The sequence below is a fragment of the Hipposideros armiger genome, unplaced genomic scaffold (genome assembly GCF_001890085.2).
Source record: "Hipposideros armiger isolate ML-2016 unplaced genomic scaffold, ASM189008v1 scaffold_3, whole genome shotgun sequence".
NCBI lineage: Eukaryota > Metazoa > Chordata > Mammalia > Chiroptera > Hipposideridae > Hipposideros > Hipposideros armiger.
In genome coordinates this window covers 9,212,775-9,239,726 of record NW_017731353.1, presented here as the reverse complement: position 1 = coordinate 9,239,726, position 26,952 = coordinate 9,212,775, and the positions used below count along the sequence as shown (strand labels likewise).

The following is a 26,952-nucleotide window of genomic DNA, read 5'->3' as shown; positions in this document are numbered from 1 at the left end:
AGAGAGAGAGAGAGAGCGCGATCCAGCTGCTCGGGCTTCAGCGGGGCTCAGGATGGTGGACTACGCAGGGAGCGGGGGTGTCTTGTCAGCGCCACTTCTGACGTGGAGCCGAGAGGAGCCCGAGCTCGGGACAGGTGCTGGGAGCTGGCTGCGTGCCCAGCCCCGCCCTAGGCGGGACCAGCCGTGGGACAGGAACTGCCAGCGCTCAGGCCGGAAAGTTAATATTTGTGCCGGCGCCGCAGGGACAGACGGGCTCCTGGGACACACGAGCAGCAGGCGTCCCACCGCGGGTCCCACAGCCGCTCCCATGCCTAGTCCCTCCTTTCTCTCGCGGCGCCCGCCGCCGCTGTTACTGCTGCTGCTGTCGCCGTGGCCAATCTGGGCCCAAGCACCCGCCGCAGCCACCCCCACGGGAACCCCGGGAGCCCTGGACTGCCCCGAGGCGTGCGCGTGCGCGCCGGGCGGCCAGGCCAACTGCTCGGAGCGCGCGCTGTCCGCGGTGCCGGCGGGCCTGAATCGGCGCGTGCGCGCGCTGCTGCTGGACCACAACCACGTGCGCGCGCTGCCTCCCGGAGCCTTCGCGGGCGCTGGCGCGCTGCGGCGCCTGGACCTGCGCGAGAATGGGCTGCGCTGGGTGCACGCGAGGGCTTTCTGGGGCCTGGGCGCGCTGCAGCAGCTCGACCTCAGCTTCAACCAGCTGGAGGCGCTGGCGCCTGGTACCTTCGCGTCAATGCGCGCGCTGCGCGCCCTCTCGCTAGCCAACAACCGGCTGGCTCTCCTGGAGCCCGCGGCGGTGGGCGCACTCCCGCTGCTGCACGCGCTCAGCCTGCAGGACAACGAGCTGTCTGCGCTCGCGCCCAACGTGTTGGCCGGCCTGCCCGCTCTCAACGTGCTGCGCCTGCGCGGCAACCCCTGGGCCTGCGGCTGCTCTCTGCGCCCGCTCTGCGCCTGGCTGCGTGGGCACCCGCGGCCAGCGCCAGGTGAGCCCTCGGGGCGCAGGCGGGCCAGGGAGGTCACTGCAGCTACCCCGCCAGTGCTTAACGCCGCGCCCATGTCCCGCAGAAGCCGAGACGTTGCTCTGCGTGTCGCCGGGGCGCCTGACGCTCAGCCCCTTGACCGCCTTCTCCGACGCCGCCTTCAGCCACTGCGTGCAGCCACTCGCCCCGCGGGACCTGGCCGTGATCTACGCTCTCGGGCCGGTCTCCTTCCTCATCAGTCTGGCCACCTGCCTGGCGCTGGGCTTCGTGTTGACTGCCTGCCGCACGCGCCGCCGGTGCTGCACCGCCGCCCGCCGCCCGCCGAGGCGACCTCTGAATTCCGGTGCCGGCTGGGCCTCCTCGCCTGCAGACCCTGGGAGCCCCGCTGCCGCCGCCCAAGTCTGAGAGGGCCGTGGCCGCCCTCCGATCTTTCCCCTATCCCCTGCCCTTCTTCACACTCCCTGCAGGCGTCAACAAGCGACACAGACCAAATATTTCGTGACATTTTTTTAGGCATCACCACTGCACACACCGGGTCAGGGGAACGGTGCGGTGCGCGCCAGGTCCCTGGGGCGCAGGGTCAGCGCGCGGCTGCGCATGGGCCGCAGGGGAAGGCACGGGCTCGGACACGGGAAGGGCTGGGCCTGTACAAGGTGGCGGGCAGGGCTGAGGACAGTCCCGAGCCAGCGATTGGGGAAGCCCATCTTGGGCTGCATGCCGGAGGAGGCGAAGAGAAGGCTCAGTCCTCTTGGAGTCTGGAGGAGAAGGCTGGAGGCAGCGAGGAGGCTGAGCAAGCCTATGGGAAGCCGCTGCCAGCTGGGAGTCAGGGCCTGCCCTCGGGGAAGGGCAGAGCCAGTTCAGAGAATGGGGTCAAGCGGAGGAAGGGGAGGGTGAGAAGAGGAGCGGGAGCGGAGCCGAGGCTGCGAGGAGTGGGCGCTGCAGCAGGGGGTGACCCAGCCAGCTGGGGCCACAGGCCCCCACCGTGGCTCTGGTGGTGGCTGGGGGAGGATGGGGCTTCGGTCTCTGCTCCGAGCCCCTCTGCCTGGGGCCAGGTTAGCCCCTCCCCCCACTGCTCAGAGACCCCCAGGGCCCTGCCTCTGCCGGAGCGCCCTGCGGCCCTGCCCAGCCAGCTCAGCTCTGGCCCGTCCTCAGCCGCTCTGGTCCGCGCCTCGGTCCAACAGGGGCTGCCCGCCAGGCAGCAGGGCGGGCGGATGGACGGGAGGCCCAGGGTGGGCAGTCTCGGGCGGGTGGGCTTCCCTCAGGCCTTCCCGAGCAGCAGGACCCATCAGTGTCCTTGGCCGGGCTAACTGGGCAGGTGGGCGCCTCCGGGGGGCCTCACACCACGGTGCTGACCGAGGGATCTGAGAGGTTGAGCGGGCCCGTGATATCAGTGGGATGGTACTGCTGCAAAATAGAAATACACAGACAAGGCGCCCATTAGCCCGACGCTCAGGGGCACGTGCGGGGCCTGGACGGGTGGGCCGGCCGGCCACCGACCGGCGGGCGGGCGGGCGCGGCCTGGGGGAGGCTGGGGGGCGCTCCTCCCCCGACCCCGTCGTGCTCCGGGGCTCTGCGTGGGCCGGGCCGCTGTCCCGTCCGTCTGTCTGTCTGTCTGCGGGGGAGGGGGGCGGGGCTTCTCAGCTCTCCCTATGACGGGCACACATCTGCAGCTGGCCCTCCTCCCTCTCAATAGCGCGTCGCGGCAGCACCGTGTCTTTTTGGTTTTGCAAAGCGCCGCGTCCACCCCCGGTGCTCTATAAATAAGAACCAACAATCAATACCCGCTGGCCCCGCCGGCCGCCAGGGACCCCAGCCCTGAGCGCCCAGTGCCACCCTGGCCCTGACCGGCCGCAGGACAGGGGCAGAGGATCTCAGCCGCGGGACCGACCCCACCCACCCCGACAGAGCCCCCCCACCCAGGCCTCCCTCCAAGCAGGTGCCCAGCCCGCCCCCAGCCGGCAGGGCCCCCAGTCACCCCTGCAGGGAAGGGTCAGTCCCAGATGCCACAGGGGGCCATGGCTGGCCTGGAAGATGGTCCCTGGTGCCCAGGGAGGCTCTCATAAGGCCTCCGCTGGGAGTGTGTCCCCCGACAGGCACTGCGAGGGTCTCTGAGATGCACCTGGACTGGCTAATGGGCATGCGTGTCTGCTCTGGCCGGGATCAGGGGATAACAGGACTCAGTGACATCCTCAGAAAGTGACCCATTGCCTGTGGGACTTCTGTGCTCCTCCTTTCAGCTGCCTTCCTCAGCGGCTGTCTGTTGGGAATACCCCCTACCCAGGACTGCCCCAGTCCTACTACTCTCTGGTCCTTCACTCTTAACCTCCTCTTTCTGCACCCATTGTGGGGGCCCCTGGCTCAGACTCTGCCCACTTTCCCGGGCTTGGGTGGCCCCGCTGTGCTCCAGTCCCACGGACCCTCACTGTCCACCCAACATCCCTGTGCCCAGCCCCTCTTGGGAAGCAGAGCGGCCAGGCCTCACGGGCTCCTTTTGGTGCACCCTGGCGGCTTCACCTTGAATTCAGATCACTCTGTGCCAAGCCCTCTGTCCTGGAGGTTTGCCCCTCTTCCCATGCTTGGGGGTGTGAGTGGGGGTATGTGCAAATCCACTTCTTCCTCGGAGCGTAATTCCTGTGGGCTCTTGGCCAAACCCACCCTGGACTGTAGGAAGTCCGCTGGGCCGATGGCTGTGCTGGCTCTGGGTGGCCCTCTCCCCATCTGAAACTGGGGTGCCCCTAGCAAGACTGGGTCCATCATGGGGGCTTTTGGTCTGAGTGTGCACATCTTGTGCGGTGTCAAGCTGCCCAAGGCAGGAGGGCAGGGAATTCTGGGCTCAGGCAGGACCGGCCCTGACGTGGTCCTGTGGGGCAGGGCTGGGGGTCAGGAGCTGAGGTGCTGGTCTCCTCCATGGAGGACTCCCTTCCTGGGCCTCTGTCTGGGAGCCTCTGTGTCCCCACACTCGGCAGGCCACTGCTTTCAGGGCCACTCCCCCCGGGGCTGCTGGCACACTTCCTGCAGGGCCCCTGCTTAGCTTAGGGTGGGAGCCACCCCCTCTGATCCCATCCACTCCCCCCACCTGATGGTCCCCTGTGGCTGGGGGCCTGTTCCAACTCTAGGCCCCTGCTGTCCACCCAGATGGAGCCAGGCCCGGCCCCCAGCCCCGGCCCACACAGAGACCACATGGAGGGGATGCAACGGGCATGGCTCTGGTGAGACACGAGACACAGGTGTCTGGGTGGCGGGGCCAGCAGCCAGACATATGGACGGATGGGACATCACAACCACCCCTCCATGGACGTCAAGGGGAGGGAGAGGGCGGCGGGCCCCTCTGGGATAGGCTGAGAAACTGACATGACAGAGAGGTGGTGTGGCCTCCCATGCGTGAGGAGCCCACGACAGGGCGGCTCTGGGCTCCCAGGGGCCCCGGGCATGGCCCTGAGGTGGTGAGGCTGACTGGCTGACCAACAACATGACACAGCTTCAAGATGGCGCATGGCGTCATGGCATGGGGGGCAGACTAACGCAGAGACACACGGGGAAAGAAGACCCAGTGAGGGCCAGCGGGAGAGAGGACCGAGAGAGAGAGGCCTGGAGAGTCAGAGAGAGAAGACCTAGTGTGCTGGGCAAATAGAGATGAGGGCAGAAGGCCACAGCTGTCAGAGATGGGGGTGGGGTGGGATGACGAGGGACGGGGAGAGGGCACGCCTGATGCACGGGACACAGACACGGAGGGGCAGGGCGAGATAAGAGTCGGAGACGGGGGACTGGGCGTTCTTCCCCTTACCGTGTCTTTGGAGGACCTACGTCTCTTGAAGCTGGAAGCCAGGGTGGAGGTGATAGCCCTAAATGTGGCTTTCTTTTTAGGGTCGGGCTCTGCTCTACCACTCTTTCTATCCTAAAATGAATATGTATAAGTGATTAGATGGCTAAGGGTGGCGGCCGCACCTGCCCTCGCCTGCTCCTTGGGGGCCGCTGCCCGGCCTGGCTGGCCACTCGGGCCCTTGCTCCTGACTGTCTCCCTGTGCTGGACCGATGGACCGACAGCCAGACACGCGCAGATGGCCTCTGCTCCTGCCCGGGTCGGGCCTGACCTTGCTCGAGCTGGGGCTGGGCTTGGGGGTGCCGTCTGGCTCTCTTCCTGGAAAGTCCGCCTGGCTCCCTGGCTCCTGGGTGGCCCTGGTTTACAGGTGTCCCAAGGAGGAGGGACTCTCGGAGCACTGGAGGAGTTCCTCCTCAGGCCCTCCAGCCACTCTGACCCCTGAGGGGGCACACCAAGATTCAGGAAGGGGAAAAGGCAGGTGTTGAGATGAATTGGAGCGGTAGACAGAGGCAGCTCCCGGGACCCTGGCCTTGAGTCTGATGGCCAGGATGGCCCTGTGCCTACCATTGAGAGCAGTGACCAGGTCCCAAGAGCAAGAGTGGGCAGATGAGAGGTGTGGGGGCTCCAACAATCCATCCACCCATGGCCCTCCCTCTCTGCAAAGTCAGCTTCATCCCAGGATGCAGGCTCTGGGGAGGCACCCAGAGAAAGAGAAGAGATGGAGCAAACTGGATTTGGACCATGGGGTAGGAGCCACGGGCCTACACCGGCCCCACTGCCCACCCTGCCCCAGGTGGGCTGTGGCTGCCCCATGTGCAGCTGGTCCCCCTGCTGGCAGCAAATTCCCACAGACACAGCCTGGGGTGCCAGGCAGGGCCAGCTGGACCACTCCAGCCTGGAGTTATAGAGCATAGGATACAGCAGGGCAGCAGGGAAGGGGGCCGGTCCCCCAGAGGGTGCTGAGGAGGGGTGTGGGGCGGCGAGGGCAGAATGTGTCTTGGACTCACGTGCTACACCCAGGTGGGTCCCTGTCTTACCCTGCCTCAGTTTGCCTTCCTACGGAATGGGCGCCGGCGGGCGACTCTGAAGACAGAGGGGCCAGGCGGAGGCTTGGAGCAGGGTGCGTGGCCTCCCTCCGCCTGGCTTTGCAGTGGGCAGCCACCTGCAGGCGGCCCCCCACCAATGCTGCCCTTGGCCATGGCTCCTAGCTCCAGTCCTGCTCACATGGGCTCCGGGAGCCAGGGCCAGCGCTTCTGCCTGTGGGGATGGAGGAGGGGCCCGGGCCAGGTGGGCCATGGGCGCCAGGTCTCGGAAGGTGGCCTGCCCTACCTGCAGGTTCTTTCTCCACACGTTCACTGCCGCAAAGGCCAGCTGCATTTGCTTCCTGCGAGCGTCCTTGTGTCGCTTGTAGGCAATCTCGATGAAGATCAGGAAGATCCCAGCCACGATGCCCCCAGCCACCAGCATGAAGACCCCTGCAGCCAGGACCCAGAGCCTCAGCTGTTGGCTGGAGGGGCTGTGGGGACCCTGGAGAACCCAACCAGTGTCAGCAGGGGCATTAATGGAAGGGGGTGGGGAACCCACCTGCCATGTTCTCGAAGGTGAGAGTAGCAGGAGCATTGCTGCGTGAGTCACACTCCTGGTACCGCACCCACGTCTTGTCCAGGTCTTCCATGAAGCCGTTCTCATGGGACCTGGACAGTCCGTGGTGAGTGAGGGGGTGGTGTCAAGGGGGTCAAGGCCTGGATGGGGCGGGGCGAGGGTTGGGGTGGGGCCTGGGCAGGGCTAGTGAGCAGGACAGGGCCTGTGAATTGGGCGGGGCGAGTGAGCCGGGAGCGGGACCTCGGTGGAGCCTGGCCTAAGAAGAGCGAGTGGATTGGGTGGGAGCGGGTCCTGGGTGGGGCGTGTGAGTGGGGCGGGGCCTGGGCAGGGAGGGGTGGTATCTGCGACGTTGGGGTCATCTGCCTCGGATGGGGAGGCTCTCAAAGAGCAGAGAAGAAGGGCGGTGGTGTGGCAGGTGAGCAGACTCACTTGAGGATGGACAGGGAGACATTCTGCTTCCAGGGGCTGTCCTTGCGCATGCCGATGCCGAAGCCAGAGCGGAAGAACAGCTCGCCCGTAGTCACCAGGTCGCACTTCTGTGAGGCCTCAAACTCCAGCACCGCCGAGTCCCAGATGAAGGCATGCAGTTTGCTGAGGGCAGGGGCAGATGTCAAGGGAGTCCCACCCAATCGGGCTGCCCTTGACCCGCACGCTTGCATTCCTTCATCCTACCATTCAGGAAAACCTCACTTCCATCCCCATCCCGTGGTTCCCATCCAGCCTGGACACTCACTTTTCCTGTAAGGGGAGACGCTCCACCTTGTCCAGCTAGCCCCTCACTCGTCCCGCAGGCCCCGCCCTCGCTCGTCCCGCAGGCCCCGCCCTCACTCGTCCCGCCGGCCCCGCCCTCACTCGTCCCGCAGGCCCCGCCCTCACTTGTCCCGCACAGCCTGGATGGCTTCGGCCGCGCTCTCGTAGTTGTGCTTCTCCATATGCCTGTACATGGTGCTCAGCTCCACCTGCCGCCGGAAGTAGATGTCCACCGAGCTCTGCTTCACCGTCGCGTAGATAAACTTGTCTGAGGGGTTCCTCAGCTGCGGGGTCAGAGGGCGTGGCTCGCAACTACTTCCCGGCCCCACCTGAGGCCGACTCCTGGTGACCTCAGGACCCTCCCCTAACCTGGCCGGGCCTCACCCGCGGGTCGTTGATGCCAGTGATGCGCTCCTCGGGCCGGTCCAGCACCAGGAAGGCTGCCAGGTTGGCTGTGTAGGAGGCCACGATGATCATGGCGAAGCCGGCCCACACCATGCCCAAGATGCGTGCCGAGAAGCTCCGGGGGGCCCCTGCCGGCAGAGGACGGTCAGCTCCCGGCAGATGAGCATGAGCTGACGGGGTGGGGGTGGGCGTGGCGTGGCCTCACCTTCTCCGATGCCTGAGTTGAGCAGGACGCCCCAGGAGAACCACATGGCCGAAGACAGGGTCAGCGCATCCTCTTCCTCCTCCTCACTGTTCACCTTGAACCGGCCGAAGGGGCTGCAGGGTGCAGAGGGCGGGCGGGAGAGGGCGGGCAAGGCAGCCCGCCTCGCCGCTCGCCCGCTCTGCCAGCTTCTCAGGTGGAGGTGTCTGGCCTCCCGGCTGCGCTCACCTGAAGCGGTCCAGCAGGTACAGCATCACGGCCACCACGTGCACCGACAGCCCCACCAGCAGCCACAGCGTGCTCTGGAAGGGCTGCATGAACGAGTCCAGCGTGCTCCGGGGGATCTCCTGCGAGTGGACAGGCCGTCAGCATCGCCTTGGCCCTCCCAGGACGCCACCCACCCCGCCGGGCCCATGCCCACCTTCTTGACCAGAATGGTCAGGCCCTGGTACTTGAAAGGCTTGGAGAATTCGATGTACTGTGCGCGCTCGTTGTTGATGGTCAGCGGCGCCACGATCATGTCCGCTTGCCCGCTGAGCAGCTCGCCCATCATCCCGTTCCACTCCTTCTTATTGCTGTTGTTCACCTGCGGGGTGATACAGCCAGTGGGGACGCGGACACTGTCAGGCCACTCCGCAACAGGCTCCAGCCCCAGCGCGCCTCAGGCGTCACCCTCTCCAGACCCCACCCTAACTTTACAGGCCACGCCCACTCCAGGCTCCGCCCAGCACCAGGCCCCCGCCCACCCAAAGACCCTGCCCCTAGCAAGACTGGGTCCATCATGGGGGCTTTTGGTCTGAGTGTGCACATCTTGTGCGGTGTCAAGNCTGGCTCCCTGGCTCCTGGGTGGCCCTGGTTTACAGGTGTCCCAAGGAGGAGGGACTCTCGGAGCACTGGAGGAGTTCCTCCTCAGGCCCTCCAGCCACTCTGACCCCTGAGGGGGCACACCAAGATTCAGGAAGGGGAAAAGGCAGGTGTTGAGATGAATTGGAGCGGTAGACAGAGGCAGCTCCCGGGACCCTGGCCTTGAGTCTGATGGACAGGATGGCCCTGTGCCTACCATTGAGAGCAGTGACCAGGTCCCAAGAGCAAGAGTGGGCAGATGAGAGGTGTGGGGGCTCCAACAATCCATCCACCCATGGCCCTCCCTCTCTGCAAAGTCAGCTTCATCCCAGGATGCAGGCTCTGGGGAGGCACCCAGAGAAAGAGAAGAGATGGAGCAAACTGGATTTGGACCATGGGGTAGGAGCCACGGGCCTACACCGGCCCCACTGCCCACCCTGCCCCAGGTGGGCTGTGGCTGCCCCATGTGCAGCTGGTCCCCCTGCTGGCAGCAAATTCCCACAGACACAGCCTGGGGTGCCAGGCAGGGCCAGCTGGACCACTCCAGCCTGGAGTTATAGAGCATAGGATACAGCAGGGCAGCAGGGAAGGGGGCCGGTCCCCCAGAGGGTGCTGAGGAGGGGTGTGGGGCGGCGAGGGCAGAATGTGTCTTGGACTCACGTGCTACACCCAGGTGGGTCCCTGTCTTACCCTGCCTCAGTTTGCCTTCCTACGGAATGGGCGCCGGCGGGCGACTCTGAAGACAGAGGGGCCAGGCGGAGGCTTGGAGCAGGGTGCGTGGCCTCCCTCCGCCTGGCTTTGCAGTGGGCAGCCACCTGCAGGCGGCCCCCCACCAATGCTGCCCTTGGCCATGGCTCCTAGCTCCAGTCCTGCTCACATGGGCTCCGGGAGCCAGGGCCAGCGCTTCTGCCTGTGGGGATGGAGGAGGGGCCCGGGCCAGGTGGGCCATGGGCGCCAGGTCTCGGAAGGTGGCCTGCCCTACCTGCAGGTTCTTTCTCCACACGTTCACTGCCGCAAAGGCCAGCTGCATTTGCTTCCTGCGAGCGTCCTTGTGTCGCTTGTAGGCAATCTCGATGAAGATCAGGAAGATCCCAGCCACGATGCCCCCAGCCACCAGCATGAAGACCCCTGCAGCCAGGACCCAGAGCCTCAGCTGTTGGCTGGAGGGGCTGTGGGGACCCTGGAGAACCCAACCAGTGTCAGCAGGGGCATTAATGGAAGGGGGTGGGGAACCCACCTGCCATGTTCTCGAAGGTGAGAGTAGCAGGAGCATTGCTGCGTGAGTCACACTCCTGGTACCGCACCCACGTCTTGTCCAGGTCTTCCATGAAGCCGTTCTCATGGGACCTGGACAGTCCGTGGTGAGTGAGGGGGTGGTGTCAAGGGGGTCAAGGCCTGGATGGGGCGGGGCGAGGGTTGGGGTGGGGCCTGGGCAGGGCTAGTGAGCAGGACAGGGCCTGTGAATTGGGCGGGGCGAGTGAGCCGGGAGCGGGACCTCGGTGGAGCCTGGCCTAAGAAGAGCGAGTGGATTGGGTGGGAGCGGGTCCTGGGTGGGGCGTGTGAGTGGGGCGGGGCCTGGGCAGGGAGGGGTGGTATCTGCGACGTTGGGGTCATCTGCCTCGGATGGGGAGGCTCTCAAAGAGCAGAGAAGAAGGGCGGTGGTGTGGCAGGTGAGCAGACTCACTTGAGGATGGACAGGGAGACATTCTGCTTCCAGGGGCTGTCCTTGCGCATGCCGATGCCGAAGCCAGAGCGGAAGAACAGCTCGCCCGTAGTCACCAGGTCGCACTTCTGTGAGGCCTCAAACTCCAGCACCGCCGAGTCCCAGATGAAGGCATGCAGTTTGCTGAGGGCAGGGGCAGATGTCAAGGGAGTCCCACCCAATCGGGCTGCCCTTGACCCGCACGCTTGCATTCCTTCATCCTACCATTCAGGAAAACCTCACTTCCATCCCCATCCCGTGGTTCCCATCCAGCCTGGACACTCACTTTTCCTGTAAGGGGAGACGCTCCACCTTGTCCAGCTAGCCCCTCACTCGTCCCGCAGGCCCCGCCCTCGCTCGTCCCGCAGGCCCCGCCCTCACTCGTCCCGCCGGCCCCGCCCTCACTCGTCCCGCAGGCCCCGCCCTCACTTGTCCCGCACAGCCTGGATGGCTTCGGCCGCGCTCTCGTAGTTGTGCTTCTCCATATGCCTGTACATGGTGCTCAGCTCCACCTGCCGCCGGAAGTAGATGTCCACCGAGCTCTGCTTCACCGTCGCGTAGATAAACTTGTCTGAGGGGTTCCTCAGCTGCGGGGTCAGAGGGCGTGGCTCGCAACTACTTCCCGGCCCCACCCGAGGCCGACTCCTGGTGACCTCAGGACCCTCCCCTAACCTGGCCGGGCCTCACCCGCGGGTCGTTGATGCCAGTGATGCGCTCCTCGGGCCGGTCCAGCACCAGGAAGGCTGCCAGGTTGGCTGTGTAGGAGGCCACGATGATCATGGCGAAGCCGGCCCACACCATGCCCAAGATGCGTGCCGAGAAGCTCCGGGGGGCCCCTGCGGGCAGAGGACGGTCAGCTCCCGGCCGATGAGCATGAGCTGACGGGGTGGGGGTGGGCGTGGCGTGGCCTCACCTTCTCCGATGCCTGAGTTGAGCAGGACGCCCCAGGAGAACCACATGGCCGAAGACAGGGTCAGCGCATCCTCTTCCTCCTCCTCACTGTTCACCTTGAACCGGCCGAAGGGGCTGCAGGGTGCAGAGGGCGGGCGGGAGAGGGCGGGCAAGGCAGCCCGCCTCGCCGCTCGCCCGCTCTGCCAGCTTCTCAGGTGGAGGTGTCTGGCCTCCCGGCTGCGCTCACCTGAAGCGGTCCAGCAGGTACAGCATCACGGCCACCACGTGCACCGACAGCCCCACCAGCAGCCACAGCGTGCTCTGGAAGGGCTGCATGAACGAGTCCAGCGTGCTCCGGGGGATCTCCTGCGAGTGGACAGGCCGTCAGCATCGCCTTGGCCCTCCCAGGACGCCACCCACCCCGCCGGGCCCATGCCCACCTTCTTGACCAGAATGGTCAGGCCCTGGTACTTGAAAGGCTTGGAGAATTCGATGTACTGTGCGCGCTCGTTGTTGATGGTCAGCGGCGCCACGATCATGTCCGCTTGCCCGCTGAGCAGCTCGCCCATCATCCCGTTCCACTCCTTCTTATTGCTGTTGTTCACCTGCGGGGTGATACAGCCAGTGGGGACGCGGACACTGTCAGGCCACTCCGCAACAGGCTCCAGCCCCAGCGCGCCTCAGGCGTCACCCTCTCCAGACCCCACCCTAACTTTACAGGCCACGCCCACTCCAGGCTCCGCCCAGCACCAGGCCCCCGCCCACCCAAAGACCCTGCCCCTAGCAAGACCCTGTCCACCCGGACCAGTCCTGTGTGAGCTCCCAGAGATTCCTGCGTACCCGCTCCTGCGTGCCGAACTTGCCATCGGCCACCAGGTGCACCTCATAGGTGAAATTCATGGTCCGCGCCAGCTTGATGAGCAGGTCGATGCAGAAGCCGTAGCAGCACTGAGGCACTGTGTGGCGTGCTGGGGAAAGGGAAGGGGGGGGTGACCGCGGGGCTCCCTGCTGCGCCGCCCCAAGCTTGCGCCCCGCGCCCCAGCCCCCCGTACTCACGGCTGCCCGGCGATGTGTCGTTGGGCCCAGTGCAGATCACTTTCTTGACGGGGTCCCCGTTGACCGTGAACTCCTCCTTGCACGTGCCATCGTTCATCGTGGGCTTGACATACACGAAAGGCTCCTGGTGGATTGTCACGATCTGGCGGGGGGTGGAAAGCAGAGACCCAGCCTGGACCACCCGCCCTCAGCTGCTGGGGCTCTTGACCTCAGCGCCCAGAAGGGGAGCCCACAGCTTCCCCCCTCCAGCAGCTGCCCCTTTCTGGAGCCTCATCCTCCCTGGCCACCAGCCACCGCTGTTGGCATCATCTGTCTGCTGCCCTCAGGAGGGGCCCCAGACTCCCCGGACAGCCCACACCACCTCGGCATTCACAAGGCACACGGCCTGCTGAAACACTGCCCTTTCCTTGGCCACTTGTCCTTCAGCTGTTGGCTCACACATGACTTCTTCCATCAGAGGAGCCTGTTGGAGTGTCCAGTCTGCCCCTGGCACCTTCTCTGACTTCTCAGGGATGAGCAACTCCCTTTCCCAGCCCAGAGCCTGCCTCGTGAGACAGGGGCATGCCACTGACATCCGCTCAGAGCCAGCATGGGACCTGGGGCCCAGGGGTCACCCTCGTCTGATCGCCCAGCCTCCCTGGCAGTGGGTCCTTGTCTGGCCATCCCCCCTTTCTCTCTCCTGATGCCTTCCTCTCTCCCATGCCCTCCTCTTCAATCCAGGGGCTCCTTGGGGCTCATGCTGGGGTTCTCTCTCCTCCCTGTCTTTCAGGGGCCCATAGCCTGGGGGTGTGGAGGACATATCCGGGCAAATGGGCCTGACCCCAGTATGGCATGCTGACAAGGGGTCCTAGTGGAGGTGGTGTTGGAGCCAAGCCTGCTGTGATACAGGATCCGTGTGAGGCGCCCTCTGCTGGGAGTATCTGGAGGGCAGGCATGCGTTGGCAGGCCCCATCCTCAGTTGGAAGGGCAGCATTTTGGCTTTTTTTTTCCCCCCTGGGAGCTTGGGAGGTCCTCAAAGAGCTTATTGGCTTTTAAAACTTTCATCATGTTTTTCTATTAGACAAGCAATATATGTTTGTGCTTTTTAAGGAGCCAGTGAAAAAGTAAAAAGCCATCTGCATCTTGCAGCCTGCATGGAACCAAGCTGTTACTTTCAGACTTTTCAACATATGGTGTCTGAGCTGCAAGGAAAGCTCACTCTGCCTGTCGAGAAGGGTGGTAACAAAAGGCTCCAGGGAGAGGCCATGGGGTGGGCCCAGAATGCAGAGAGGGCCGAGAGACACTTGAGGACCTGGGGACACTGGGAGAGGTTGGTTGGCCAAAAGCGTTTAGGGTCCTTGCTTTTGGTGATCTAAGGTTTGGGCCTGGGCCTGGTGTGGGTCAGCATGGGGACAGACTGTCGGGAGAGCTCCCTGGGAGGAGAGAGGGGGCCAGGAATGAGTCCAAAGGAGCATGGAAGAGTCTCCAGGGAAGAGATGCTGTGAGGGATGAGGCACCAGGGGCCCAGGGTCACCACAGGGAATGCCGCAGCGAGGCCAGGGCTGAAAGGACAGCAGGACCCAGTGATGGCAGCACGTGGTGGCGGCTAGGACCAACTGGAGGAGTGCTAAGGAGCGTGGAGGTGGCATCTCTAAGACGGGGACTCAGGACAGTGCTGAAGCTGGAGTCCACAAAACGCCCCCCCATCTGGCCCTCTGTCCTCCATCAGTGCATCCCTAGGGGAGTCCTGCTCCACTCAGCTTCCCAGGTCTAGGTGGGGTTGGGTCAGGAGGGGCGCTGCAGAGAGCTGTGGGCTGGGGGCCGACAGCTTCCCCTCCTCCCTCCACCTGCTGTGTCTGCTTCCTCTGAGGTGCCAGGTGTGTGTGGAGGCAGCCAGGTGCTGGTCCTGTCCTCACTTCCTTTAGTCACTTTCACTGGCCTCACTGTGACCTCCTCTGGGTCTGAGGACCTGGATGGAGTGTCCTGGGTGTGGTTGCTGGGGCAGGGCGGCGGGCCCCCCACCTTCAGCCTGGTGGACATCTGGTACCCTCGGGGCTTCTCTGTCTCTCCGCCTGGCCAGATGATCTTCCTGTCATTGGGGATGACCTGGGGGTGGGAGTATGAGATGGAGGGTGGCCACGCAGGGGTCTTGGCCCCAGGACCCTAAGGCCCCAGCCCCCACCCCCTCATGACCCCCACCTACGTGGGTGCCATTGTAGATGCCCACTTGCACCAGCTTGCGGTTCTGCAGGTTCATGATGCTGTAGTTGGCGAACTTCCGGTCCCCATCCTCATTGAACTCCACGCGGCCGGTCACCCCGTCCGCGTACTTAGAAGACATCAGCACTCTAGGGAGGGCAGCTCTCATTGACTTCTCAGGGACACTCTCACTCCCTGGCTTCTGGAGCAGCCTGAGGCCCTGCCTCCTGCCCCAGCCCCAGCGGACCTCAGACCCTTGAGCTGTGAGTCTGACAGGTGGCGCACCTGTCTGCCTGCACTGGGCAGCACACCTATGACAACCAAGCAACTGCTGGGTGCCACACTATTTTGAGGGCTTTCTGTGGGTTGGGACGTTGGAGCTTCACAGCAGCTGCCAAGGAGGCAGACGCCCAGGAAGGACCCAGTGGCCGGTTTGCCAGTGAGTGGGGGAGACAGAGTTGAGGCTCTATCTTGCTGTGTGTGCACACATGTGTGTGTATGTGGCATACCGATCGGGCCATATCTGTGTGCACACACAATTCTTGTGTGGCATGCACCCCAATGCATGTACTGTGGCACGTGTGTGTGTCATGCCTCTGAGTCTGTGTGCACATCCTCATGCACATGTACACGCATGCTGCCTACACCTTCAGGTGTGTGTGCTCATGTGATGGGCTCGGTGGACTGGGGCCCTGCACAGGCCACTCAGTCCGGGGTGGGATCTGATGATGGGCGGGGCCTGCCCACCCTGGTGCATGGTGTCCAGGGCGCTTCCAGTTCACTCCTGCCCCACTGCGGCTATCCACCTGGGTTTCTGGCCAACCCTGGCTCTCTACAGGCTGGGATGCCATTTCTGAGCTCCTTGTCTGACCTCCTGGGTCCCTGGAAGAGCCCAGTCCCCACCTGCAGCAGGAGCCTCCTCCCAAGGGCTGTCAGCCACCGTGGGGAGTGGGGTGGGGTTTCAAGGTTGGCTGCAACGCTAAAAGCTAGGAGCAGGAGCAGTGGAGGCAGCGATATTCGAGGCGTTGGTGTGCGTGTTGGAAGCGCGACGGATGATTATCACAGTGGAGGGGAAGTGGGCGGAAAGGAGGGTAGTAGGGTAGATGACTGTATCTGTAGTTTGTGGGCAGTGAGCTGAGCTGGACCACCCGCTGAAGAGCTGCTATTACCATTTCCTAAGAGCCCCGCCCACTTCCTGCAGAACGGCCCCGCCCACTCCTAAAGCGCGGCCCCGCCCACCTCTTGAAGAGCGGCCCCGTCTTCCAGATGTTGGTGTTGCCCACACAGCCCCGCGGCGGATCGGTGATATTCTCCTTCTCCAGGAGCTCGTGCACGGCCTGGGCCACCACGCCCACCGCGTCGCTGATGTGGGCCGACTCGTTCTTGCCGTTGATGAGCTGCAGCCCGATGATGCCTGGGGCGAGCGTTCGCTTAGAGCCCGTGGGGGAACCCCGCCCCCAAGAGGCCCAAGAGGCCCAGCACTCACCGTCCGGGGCGTATCGCAGGGCGTTCCCCGAGATCTCGCGCTCCCCCACCAGCCACACGTACCCCGAGCCAGTCATGTTCAGCATCGCTGCTGCACGGTACACGGTGGCAGCGTCGTCCTCGCTGTGGGGCAGAGGGGGGTGACGGGCCAGGACTCCAGCCCTCCCCCACCCAAGGCTGGCAGGAGGCTGCTCCGGTTCCCAGGTCTTCCTCCTTCCCCACGTCTCCCCCAACCCCTCGCCTAGAGCAAGGCCTGGGAAATACCACAAGCTGATGAGTGCTAGCCCCCACCCCTAGTCCATAGAGGTGACATGGGATGGGTCCCAGACCCCCCAGAGCTTCCCAGGCCTCTCTTGCTGATCCCCTGCTCTTCGCTGGCAGGGTCTGGGTGACGGGGGATGGTGATGGGTCATTATTGATTGATCACTTGGTCACCAGATACCAGGAGCTGTTCTAAGCACTTTACATGGACTATCTTATTTAATTCTTACAATATCCCTATGAGGCAGGCGTTAGTACTATCCCTGTGTTATGAGGGGAAAGTGAGACGCCCCCAGGCACTCGAGTGGTGGTAAGTGGCAGAGTCAGATCTGTGCCTGGACAGCCCACCCCAGAACCTGGACAAGCCACAGCCCCTCTGGTTTTCCATATTCAAGCGTGACATGAAGGTCTGGGAACTCTCCAGGTTGGCCAGATGCTTTTGGGACCCTGCGCCTGGGAATGGCCCTGAGCATCGCAGCAGAAGCCGCTGGAGACACGAGGGCCGCTGCCTGTCCCTCTGGGGTCTGCACCAGCAGCTGTGCTCTGCCTGCCATCCAGGGCCAGGGCCACCGGCAGGACAGAGCATAGGCCTCGCCTTGCAGGCACATATTGCCCTGAGATCTTGGAGTGTCCTCATCCCCGTAGGTGAGCCCTTGTGGACCCAGTCTCCTGGGGCAGGGGCCTCCCTGGTCAGGATGATGACCCTGGGCCTGGTGGGGTTGTGGGGGCTACTGGGGGTTCTCCCTCACTCCCCTCTTCCTTTCCTGCCAGGCTAAACCTGGCCTCAGGTAGACCTGGACCACGACAGGCACTTTGCACGGGCAGCAGGGTGCAAAGGGGTTGGACAGATTGGCTGGTTTATTTTCACAATGGCTGACCCTGGAAACCCAGGTGGCCCTAGGTTGCCTAAGGCTGCCCCTAATTTTCTCAAGGATTAGCCAACAAAGAACTAAACCCCTTCAGTGTTTGCTCTCAAAGACAACGCTACTGTCAGATGTAAGCAACACTAAATAGAGGTGCTCCAGGCAGCGCCACACTGGTGACCCACGTGAGGGCATCCAGCCATGATCACCCAGCAAAACCAACACCATGCATGTCGGGCGCAGTGTGCCCACTGCCAACTGTGCTCACAGAACCTGGCAGAGAAGCCCTTGTGTCTGACGCAGCTCAGGTGTGTGATGTTAGACTTGCTGGAAGGACACACGCCTATGTTTGTATCTGTGTAAATCGATACCATCAGTAAAACGGCTGTAGACAAAAGCCTGATCAGGCTGCTTTATGGAAATAGCTGATCGCAGTAAAGACAATTTCAGAAAGATAAAAAGGAAATGCTTAGAAATGAATTATCTGCACTCGGTAGAGAATTGGTCAAAAATTAAGATTGGCTTAATGGAGTCTCTGCAAAATACATGAAGCAGGAGCCAAAATGTGTCAGGTTGGAGTGCCAGGGCCAAGAAGACCAGTGCCTGCCACTGCCCATGGGACAGGCAAGGACAGCCTTGCCGTCCTGGACTCCTGGAGCTGGGTGTGCTGAGGGGCTGGTCTGCCCTGTTCCATGGGACCATGGGAGCCTGGCCCCTCTGCTCCAAGGAGTCCTGACAGCCCCAGGGCCTTGTCTGGAGTCAAGGTGGGTGCTGGTGATATGTGGTGCCTCGTGGGCAGTGTGTGTGTGTGTGTGATATACATGTATGTAACATGTAGTGTAGTGCATATGTGATGTGTGTGCATGTGCATGAACACACGAGTGCACTGTGGATGTTCGTAGGGAGTATGTGTGCTGTGCATGCACTTGTGTGTAGGTGTGATATGTCTGTGTATAAGTGTGTTTGTGTGTGTGTGGTGTGTATATGGTGTGTATATGTCTATGGGTGTGTATATGTGTATAAGCATGTCCACATGTATAAACGTGTGCACATGTATAAGCATGTGCACACTGTGTGTTCTGTGTATGTGTGAGCGGTGTGAACATGCCGTGTGCCTGGGCACCTGTGTGCACACATGTGCATGTGGTGTGTGCGTGTGGTGTGTATGGTGTACTTGGGTGCGTGTGGTGTGCACGTAATCCCAGAGCATGTCTCTGTGTGTGTCGTGCATGTGCAACTGTCTGTTGTGACCATGTTCCCTTACCTGGGCTGACCTCTTGTTTGGAGCCACATCTGACAAAATTGTCCTTGACCCTGGGGCTAGCAACACAGGGCAAGACCCTCTTGGACCATGTCTGGGGGCTTCATCAGGCCTGCGGCGTGTGGCACACAGCCTCAATGACCCAAGGGGACACAGTGGAGAAGTGCCCACCCTGCTGCTGGAACTGGGAGTGGCTGGGTTCCGAGGCTGGTTTTACATGTGGCTTCCTGGCTCGTGTCCTGGGGGCCCCTCTAATTACAGTGTACCGATTGGGCAGGTCTAGTTGGTGTGACCTGACCCTTTGTCAAAGTGCCCAACAGTTCAACACCTATGCTTTGGGATAATGGGTTCCTTCAATTCTCTGTCCTGGACGAAGGGGCCTTGTGATCGCTCGTCACTGTCTATTCGCCTATCTGTCTACCCATTGGTGCACCCACCCATCCATCCTTTCATCCCATCACATCCTCCCAGTCTCCCTCAAGCCGTAGGGTGAGTGAAATGAAAAGGAGAGGGCCTGGAGGGCTTTCTCTGGGTGGGGCTCCAGGAGAGGTTGTGCAGCACCCTGACCTTGCCTGGGCACCCTTAAACCTATCTTCTTAAGCTCTCCCCACAGTGCCCATGGTTGGATTGTCAGCATGGGCAAGTGACTCGTAGCTCTGAGCCCCAGTGGGGGATTAGTACCTTCTTGTCCCACCTGTGTGGGCAGGGCAGTGGAGCTGCTTCCTGCCTTCTAACACTGCTCTGCTCTGGGAGGAGGGGGAGCATCTGGCTCTGTACTGGAGGTTTGTTGACTGAATGTGCAAGTGGACACCTGCCCTGGGGCTCAGAGTATTGCTGGCTCTTTCTGGCCTGCAGGACAGCAGCATTTGGGGTGTGTTTCTCTGAGCGGAGTGACCCCTGCTGTTTTTCTCCACACTGTTGGAGCCCAGCACAGCTTCTAGAACAGGGAAGACAGCAGGGTGGATCCACCCGGGCACTCCTGCCTATCTCGGGGCGTGAGGTTCTTCCTTTTTCTATTCTGGTGGCCTGGCCTTTCCAGTCTCAGAACTTAGCTGTTTGCAAATAGGGAGATTGTTGGCTGATTCCCACCCAGCTGTAAGGCTGGTTTTCATGAGTCCCTAATTGGTTCCCCACTCCAACAGCCCCATTCCTTCAGTCCTGGGATTCTGGCCCTCTCCCTGCTGTGGGCCTTCCCACCTGGGCTCACCTGGGCTCACTTGCACACCTGCACGTCACTTCTCTGGGCCCTTTCCCCTGACCCTGGCTTCCAGAGCCTTGGCTCACCCCATCAATGGCCAGGACTGTGTTTGCTTTCTTAAGGGCAGCGCTAATCCAATCCCCACCCCCAAAGCCCAGCTCAGGGCAAGTGGCAGCAGGTAACTGAGGAAGGAAAGAAGGAGCCAGGGAGGGATGGACAGGTAAGCATCCTGTATTCCAGGGTGCCAGGTCACCAAGGGCGTTTTGGAAGCTGACGCTCAACTTCAGCCCAACGGTGCCCCCAGCCCTGGTCCAGGAGCAGCCCTGGGTAGGTGGGGGGAGGGGTCCAGCACGGCCTTACCTGGCAGAGAGGATGATGACCCGGGCCTCCAGCTCCCGCGCCTCCATCAGCAGGGCCGTCACGTTCTTGGTCCCCGGATCGAACTGCAGCACCTTCTCAGCCTGTGGTATGAACAGGAGCGTTAGCAGGTGGCCGGGGCAGGGGACATAGTGCCTCAGGGGCGAGAGTTGAGCCGCAGCCACTAGGAACACCGAGGCAGCTCAGCTAGGGCTGCCCCGGCCTGCACCTGCCACCTGTGCTGTCCACCTGCCTTCCTGGCTCCTGGCCTGGCCTGGCCTTGCTTGTCCTTTCTTCAGCCTGCTCGCTCTCCTACACTGCTCTCTGCTCTCAGCATCTCTCTCCACTGTTACTCCTGTTCTCTTTGCACTGAGCATGCAAGCTGAAGTGGGCCGAGACTCAGAAAGAGCGTGCAGCGGACAGGAACTAGAAGAGTTTTGGAATGCAACTGGGAGCAGAGATGGGGCTGACTCTTCCAAAACCATGGGAGAGCCCCTCAGACCCGACTCCACAGGCCCCTGCAGGAACGGCCCAGACCCCAGCAGGCAGGCGGGCGGCTGCACGGGTGGGCTCCCTCCCGGGTTCCACGAGGAAACCCTGGGGGGCCCAGAGGTTCGCATGCACTTCCCGAAGAGCAGCTCCCCCGCGGCCGCAGCCGTGCCTGCCTGTCAGGCACAGGCCAAGGCGGAGGCTGCGGTGGCTGGGCCGTGGGCACCCACGCGGCCCTTGCCTGCCCTGTCCTGCCTGCGGCTGCCTGCCTCACGACCTCTCTCTTCTCACTGCTCAGGCCTGCAGCTCGGCTGGGCCAGAAAGCAGCCCTGGTGGCCGAGGCGCCAGAGGCCACGGCTCCCTAGTCGGTGGGTGGCGTGCACGTCCATGCATATATACCTTGGGTCCGCGCTTGTTGTCATAGGACAGTTGGTCGAGGTTTTCATAGTTCCTTTTTTTACTCTGATGAATAATGTGCACAGAGAAAATATGCAGACACAGAAGAAGATTATAAACGGTTGAAAATGACGGCGCCAAAGCAATCACACCACCTCCTCGGCACGTCTGCAGGTGGGCACGTACCTGGAGCTCGCAAACACCTAGGCCCGGTTGGGGCTGGGGCCGGGGCGGTGCTGGGGGACTAGGGGGCACAGGGACCACTGAGGCTCCTGGCCATGAGACTATGCTCTTGGAAACTGTCACACATGGAAGAAAGGGAGACCCTGTCCGCATCCACACCAAATGTATCCCTTTGGGGCCCCGCCTGCTGCCCCACCCTTGCCATGCAGCTGCTATGTGGTCCCCCGCCTACATCAGTCCTCAATGAGGAGTGAGTGAGCAGCCCCTCGCCACACCTTGCCCCTCTGCCCCTCCTCCTCCCTGAGTTCTCCCTTCGGCCTTTGTAAGAGGTCCGTATATTCTGTTCTCACTAACCGGTGTGCCCATGTGTGCACTGGAGAGTGAGTATGACCGGAGCGGGTGTACATATGTGTGCCCAAGGTGACAGCCGTCTACATGGGAGCAGTGGTACCCGCTGGGGCTCGGTACCATCTGAGCACTCATTTGTGTGTGTGCACTTGCATGTGTGTGAGCTGGTGGGGAGTGTGCCCGTGGGCCATGGGCCTGCATGTGCGAGCCCGGCAGGTCTGTGGGGGGCGTGTCTGAGTCTGCAGCGGGAGGTGTGGAGTGTGAGGAGATGGCATGGTCTTGGGAGTGACTGCATGTGCCTGTAAGAGTGGTCGCTTGTGGTTGGGTGCGCAGGGGTGTGACTGGTGAGCGTGTGAGTGTGCCATGCCTGCCAGGTGCTGGGGGGTGCTAGCTTGGGAGGGGTGGGGCCCCGAAGCACTGGTAGCCAGCCCTCCCTCCCAGCCTCAGCCAATCCCCCACAGCAGGACCCCCCAGGGCCCCCTGGCTTCACCCTCCCCCGCAAGCAGTACCCTCTATTCCCTTCAGGGATCTATGGCGCCTTAGGGCCCTGTGGTTGGCACTAAGCTTGTTGAAGCCAGCTCCGACTTCACAGACAGCATGCTCCCCTCCCCCTTGGCCTGGCCTCCCCAGGCCCTCCCCAGCCTGGCCTCCCTCCCTCTCTGCCCAGCTGGGCCTCCACCCCACCGGGGCTGAGCGCCCGGGCTCTAGGCTGGGTGAAGGCTCACCCTGGACCTGTGGTGAGCACCAGCTCCTTCTCAGGTTGGCAGTGGGGACAGGCAAGGAAGGGGATGGGGGTCACCTGGACCCCCAGAAATCGCCACTCTGGTCTCTCGGCAACCCTACAAAGTGGGGGTGGGGCTGGGGCAGGGTGGTCAGTGTGTCCTAGAGCCAGGCATCTAACTGGTCCCCAGGAGGTGCCCAGCCCTGTGCTGGGAAGTGAGGAGCGGGCAGGCTCAGTAAGTGACGTGGAGGCCTGAGGTGGCAGGTCCCTGCTGGGGGAGGAGGGCAGCTGATGGCCTGGATGGTGAAGGGGTGGGCTGTTGTGAGGTGGAGGGCTGTGGGGAGGTGAGGCCAGCGTGAGGACATGGAATGGGTCACAGCAGGGAGGAGACCGGGTCCTTTGGGAGGGGGCTTGCGGAGGGGTCGCCATTCCTGAAAGGGATGCCCTTGGGGAGGCCACTGGGGACGAGGTGGGGGCGAGAGGGTCGGGTCGGGCAGGGCTCTGCGGACCGGTGAGAAGGGGTGGGATGGGCGGGGCGGGGTGTTTGCGGAGCTCCAGGTGGTCCTGCCCTCGCCCCGCAGGGACTGACTGACACGAAGGAGATTTCGACTAATGGCAGAAGCAAGTGAAATGAGCCGAGGACAGGCTGGGGCGGGCGCTCGCCAGACGTGGTGGTGCTGACCATGCATGATGGAGAGAGAAGGTGTTCACACACGGCCACAGACACAGCGCAGGCCGCCGCTGCGCGCCTCCTGCTGCGCGAGGCGCCCGCCGCCGCCCGGGCCTCACCTTGGACTCGCGCTCCTCCAGCAGCGTCTCCAGGCGCTTCTGCGCCGCGCGGCCCTCGTGGTCGTCGCTGACCAGGAGGATGATGTGGTTCCAGCTGTAGACGCGCATCATCTCGAACCAGACGCTCGACTGGTGGGAGTAGGGCGGCACCGTGCGCAGGAAGCTGAGGTGGATGCTCTGCGGAAGCGGGGTCGTAAGGGGGGCGCCCGGCGCGTCCCTCCCCCCGCCTCATTGCCTCTGAGAAACGGAGACCCCGTGTCGGCCCGCAGTGCTCTGGCCCACACGTCAGGTCTGTGGAGTTTTCCTGGGTGGGCTCCCACCTCCCAGCACCCACTCCCTGCCAGACAACTTGGGCTCAGAAAGTTCTCGCTGACATGCGGCACCTCAAAGACGCCGTCCCCCCATCCCCACCCCAGGGCTTCACAAGGTCCTTCCCAAAGACGAGTGTTTGTCAGAAAGCCCTCACGCCTGGACCTGCATATTTCATCTCTTCGCCAAGGCTAGAGGCTGCGACTGCTGGTCCTGCCTTGACACTAACTGCCAGGCAGGGAGAGGGAGGAAAAGGAGCGGCCTCCGCCCCCCTCAGCCGAGGTCCCGGCAGCGCAGTGTGTCCCCAGAGCGTCTCTGCTGACCCGCTCTGATCTCGTGGCCCTCTGAGACCTCCAGATGATTTTTCACCTGCTCCCTCTCTGTGGCCTGGGGGCAGTGCCGTGGAACCAGAGTGCAAGAATGCCCCTCGGCCTCTGTCCACCAGCACCTAGCTATATGGCTGCAAGGGGGTTGTAGCTGGGGTCTCGGGTTAGCTCGGACCCAGGCCTCCCTGGTCCCTGTGTTGGGCACAGATTGGCGATAGGTCGGCACCATGAGTGGGGTCAGGATGGAGCTGTGAGGTTTGGTCATTAGGTTTGCCCTCATGCTGGACCAGAGAGCTGAGCCACCATCTGGGGACTCGGTGATGGGCTGGGGTCCTGCCCTGAGAGGTAGCCCCTCCTCCCAGCCTCACATGTGCTCCCCGGGCTGCCTTCCTCAGCAGAAACGTGTTTCTCCTCCTTGCATCTGAGGAGACTGGTGCCCAGAGCCGTGAAGGAGGCAGTGGCTGGAGGGCACAGGAAGGAGTCCCGCATTTCCCCACCGTCAAAGGGACCTCTGCTGCTTTCCAGGGCTTGCTATTAGTGCCTGTCACCTCTCAGTGGGCCGTCAGCCCGAGTGCATGTGTGTGACAGTGGGTGGGGGGGACGTGTGTAAGTGAGTGTGTGGGAGGCGAATGTGTTAGTGTTATGTGAGTGTGGATGTAAGAGTGTGTGATGGTGTGAGTGTGCGTGGGAATGTGGACATGTGTGTTCATGTGAGTGTTCATGTGAGTGTGTGTACGTGTGTGGGTGTGTGCAGGTGTGAGTGTATGGATTTTTTTGTATCTGTGAGTGTGTGTATTGTGTATGTGCATGAGTGTGTGTGTGTGTCTGTGAGACTATGAGTGTGTGGGTGTGAATGAGCGTGTATAACTCAGTGCTGTGTGCCACCCCGTGCTCCTTGAGCCCAGAGCCTATGGTCTGAGCGCCTGTCTGCCCCCTTCCCCCAGACAATCTGATGGCCCCGGACTGCAAGATGGTGGGTCTGAGCGTAGGCAGAGCCTGCCAAGCATTCGGGCTTACCTTGTCAGAGTAGATGGACATGCGGGTGGTCAGCCCCAGGACGGGGATGCGGTAGAAGCCGGCTGTGTAGGAGACGGGGGTGGGGGTGAAGTGGTCATTGGGGGTGGGTGGGTGGCTGACTAGGATGGCGTAGACCTGTGGACAAGGGGACAGGGTCAGTTTGAGTGGAGGCTGGACACTGCAGGAGCTGCTGTCCAGGAGCAGCAGAGGCCGAACTCAGCAGACCAGGGGTGTGTGTACAGAGGGCACCATTCATGCACACACAGTTATGGGGTACACACCCACAAGGCAGGGGGACAAGACCCCATAACCACCCTCTGCATGTAAGACTCTGAGTATAAACAAATTGTAGGGTCAGTCAGAGGCACAGCAAGACTCTGGAGGCTGAGGACACACAGGAGCTGAGGACACACAGGGAGGCCTTTCCTCAGGCCTCCTTCCCCTGTAGGGGCTGCCTGAGGTGTGTGGCGAAGCCCTGACAGGGAGGGCCAAGGCCTGTCCCCTGGCCATTCAAGTTGCCTCCAGGGTTGAGGAGAAGGCTGCTCCTGAATCAAGCTGACAGCCACACCCAGACTGCCTACTGCCCGTCTTCCTGGGTCAGAGGTGGGTAGACTGGTATTCCAGAGGGGTGGGCAGCTCCAGAGGGGCTGCATCAAATGTCACAGACCCAGCTGGCAGAGGACTGACCAGGCAAGGAGCTACCTAGAGGCCTCATCCCCTTTACTGGAGTCTTCCAGGGGCCGGCTGGGCTCGGCTCAGTTTGAACAGGACCCAGTGCTGATGGTGAGTGCTGACCACACCCCCAAGGAAAGGAAGGCAGGTGCTGGGGACAGCCAGGCCCTCCTGCCTGGACCAAGCCCCTGGGGGCAGGCTTGAAGCCAGTGGCTCAGCACCACCTCGCTGGGCAGGGGGCAGACAGCTGGGCAGTTCTACACTCTTCTTACATTAGAAGGACCTGCATCTGGGCCACGGGGTCCACCTGCTCCTCCAAATGGAGGGGGCGTCGTGTACTGGCCCCACACGGCGGGGGTGATGGCTGCCATGCTGGCACAGGCCTGGCCCACAGGGTGTGCTCAGTGAGTGACAGCTGCTGCTGTCACCTTCGCTCCTGGGACTGGCATTTCTCTGGGGAGACAGCGCCCACAGACAGCAAAACTGTGAGTGAGTTGGAAGAGGGATCCCCAGAAAGAGCCCTACCTGAACTTCCTGGCTCTACTCCTTCATGTCCCTCCCCACTCCAGATGGAACAGGTAACTGAAGCCACTGGCCACAGGACATAACTAACCCCTGTGGGCTGGGGCCTGGCAGTGGCTCATGTGGTGAAGGGGGTTTCGGAGCAAAGCTCTGGCCTGGCTCCTGTCACTGGGCCATTTCGACTGGTCTGCCCGCCCCTGGCCCTCCCCTCCAGCCTGCACCCAAAGGTGCCTGGTGAGTGTTTGCATGAGTGTGTGTGTGTGCATGTGACATGAGGTTCATGAATGTGTGCTGGGACACACATATGCACTGTGTGTCCCGACATGTCTGTATCTGTAAGCATTTTTGCATGCGTGACTGAACCCAGCGTGTGTGAGCACATGTACCTGTGCACCTTTGTATGCCAGGCAGTGTGTGTGTCTACTAATGTGCATGGAGGGACGGTGTGCGTGTGAGTGAGCGTGTGCCACTGATCGTGCAGTGCTGGTGTGCATGAGTGTGTGCTAGTGTAAGCCTGTGCCTCTGTGCACAGACAGGGATGTACATGGGAGCACGTGTCTGTCAGGTGAGCAGGGAGCTACTCCCAGCAGCCGTTCTGCCTCTTACATAAAGAGCTGCAGTGCAGTGATCCTGCGTCTTCATTGGAATTCAGCAGGCAGAGCAGCCCAGAGACAACTCCCCAGGCAAATCCGGGAGTCCTGTCCTCCCCAGCAGCCAGCAGTGCACTGGCTGCTAGCAGCCCCCATGCTGTGCCCTGCCACCTCCCACACGTGCAGTCCCCACTTCTCCCCTACAGCACACCCTGCTCCAACACCTGGCCCACCTCCCATCTCAGGCAGACCTGTGGCTGGGGAAGGGGAAGGAGAAAGGGGGGCTCTAGAAGCGGAAACCAAGGTGGCCCCAGGTCCCATCCTGTTTAAAGCCCTGCCTGCTGTGACCTCTGCCTTTCAGCTGGGGTGCCCCCACCCCCACACACTGCCAAATGCCTGCCACATGTCTGCACACACTGGTCAGGGCCTCAAGCCCTGGAACCCTTCTGAGAACTGACCACACTGGCAGGTGACCAGTCTGGAGGCCAAGATGGGACTCTGGCCCCTAGAGATACCAGCCCTATCCAGACTGAGCCAGCTGATATGGGTGTCCTCTCTTAAGGGGAGGGACAGGGCTAAGAAAGACGGATGAAACTAGGACAGCAGGAGGGATGGAGGGTGAGGGAGAGACGACGGTGGGAAGGTGGTGGGGGGAGGGGTAAGAGCTGGCGCAGTGACAGCCCTGGGAGTGGGGGCGGGCACCTGGCTGGAGATGAGGTCCTCGCACACCGACAGGGCC

General features: G+C 62.5%; 2 protein-coding genes across 5 annotated transcripts in view; one reads left to right on the top strand and one right to left on the bottom strand.

Annotated features, from left to right (window-relative positions):
• Positions 1-1,462, top strand: part of LOC109381813 (leucine-rich repeat-containing protein 26-like) — a 4,905-nt gene extending 3,443 nt beyond the window's left edge. For 3 of the 4 annotated variants that reach the window (XM_019640876.1, XM_019640904.1, XM_019640887.1), the window contains 2 exons: positions 243-980; positions 1,063-1,462. In XM_019640876.1, coding sequence (XP_019496421.1) covers positions 243-980; positions 1,063-1,382 — 1,058 coding nt within the window. In that variant the 3' untranslated portion in view covers positions 1,383-1,462. The remainder of the gene's footprint in view (positions 1-242; positions 981-1,062) is intronic. The other variant, XM_019640896.1, reaches the window with a different exon arrangement.
• An 823-nt stretch (positions 1,463-2,285) lies between these two features.
• GRIN1 (glutamate ionotropic receptor NMDA type subunit 1) overlaps positions 2,286-26,952 on the bottom strand; it is a 28,414-nt gene continuing 3,747 nt past the window's right edge. The window contains exons 2-20 of the mRNA XM_019642059.1: positions 24,430-24,564; positions 22,778-22,954; positions 20,740-20,802; positions 19,855-19,955; positions 15,913-16,034; positions 15,666-15,840; positions 14,431-14,575; positions 14,250-14,333; positions 12,249-12,390; positions 12,033-12,160; positions 11,633-11,797; positions 11,440-11,558; positions 11,215-11,327; positions 10,989-11,137; positions 10,731-10,888; positions 10,284-10,445; positions 9,837-9,946; positions 9,582-9,727; positions 2,286-2,731 (exon numbers count right to left, since the gene is read on the bottom strand). Coding sequence (XP_019497604.1) covers positions 2,615-2,731; positions 9,582-9,727; positions 9,837-9,946; positions 10,284-10,445; positions 10,731-10,888; positions 10,989-11,137; positions 11,215-11,327; positions 11,440-11,558; positions 11,633-11,797; positions 12,033-12,160; positions 12,249-12,390; positions 14,250-14,333; positions 14,431-14,575; positions 15,666-15,840; positions 15,913-16,034; positions 19,855-19,955; positions 20,740-20,802; positions 22,778-22,954; positions 24,430-24,564 — 2,511 coding nt within the window. The 3' untranslated portion in view covers positions 2,286-2,614. The remainder of the gene's footprint in view (positions 2,732-9,581; positions 9,728-9,836; positions 9,947-10,283; positions 10,446-10,730; positions 10,889-10,988; positions 11,138-11,214; positions 11,328-11,439; positions 11,559-11,632; positions 11,798-12,032; positions 12,161-12,248; positions 12,391-14,249; positions 14,334-14,430; positions 14,576-15,665; positions 15,841-15,912; positions 16,035-19,854; positions 19,956-20,739; positions 20,803-22,777; positions 22,955-24,429; positions 24,565-26,952) is intronic.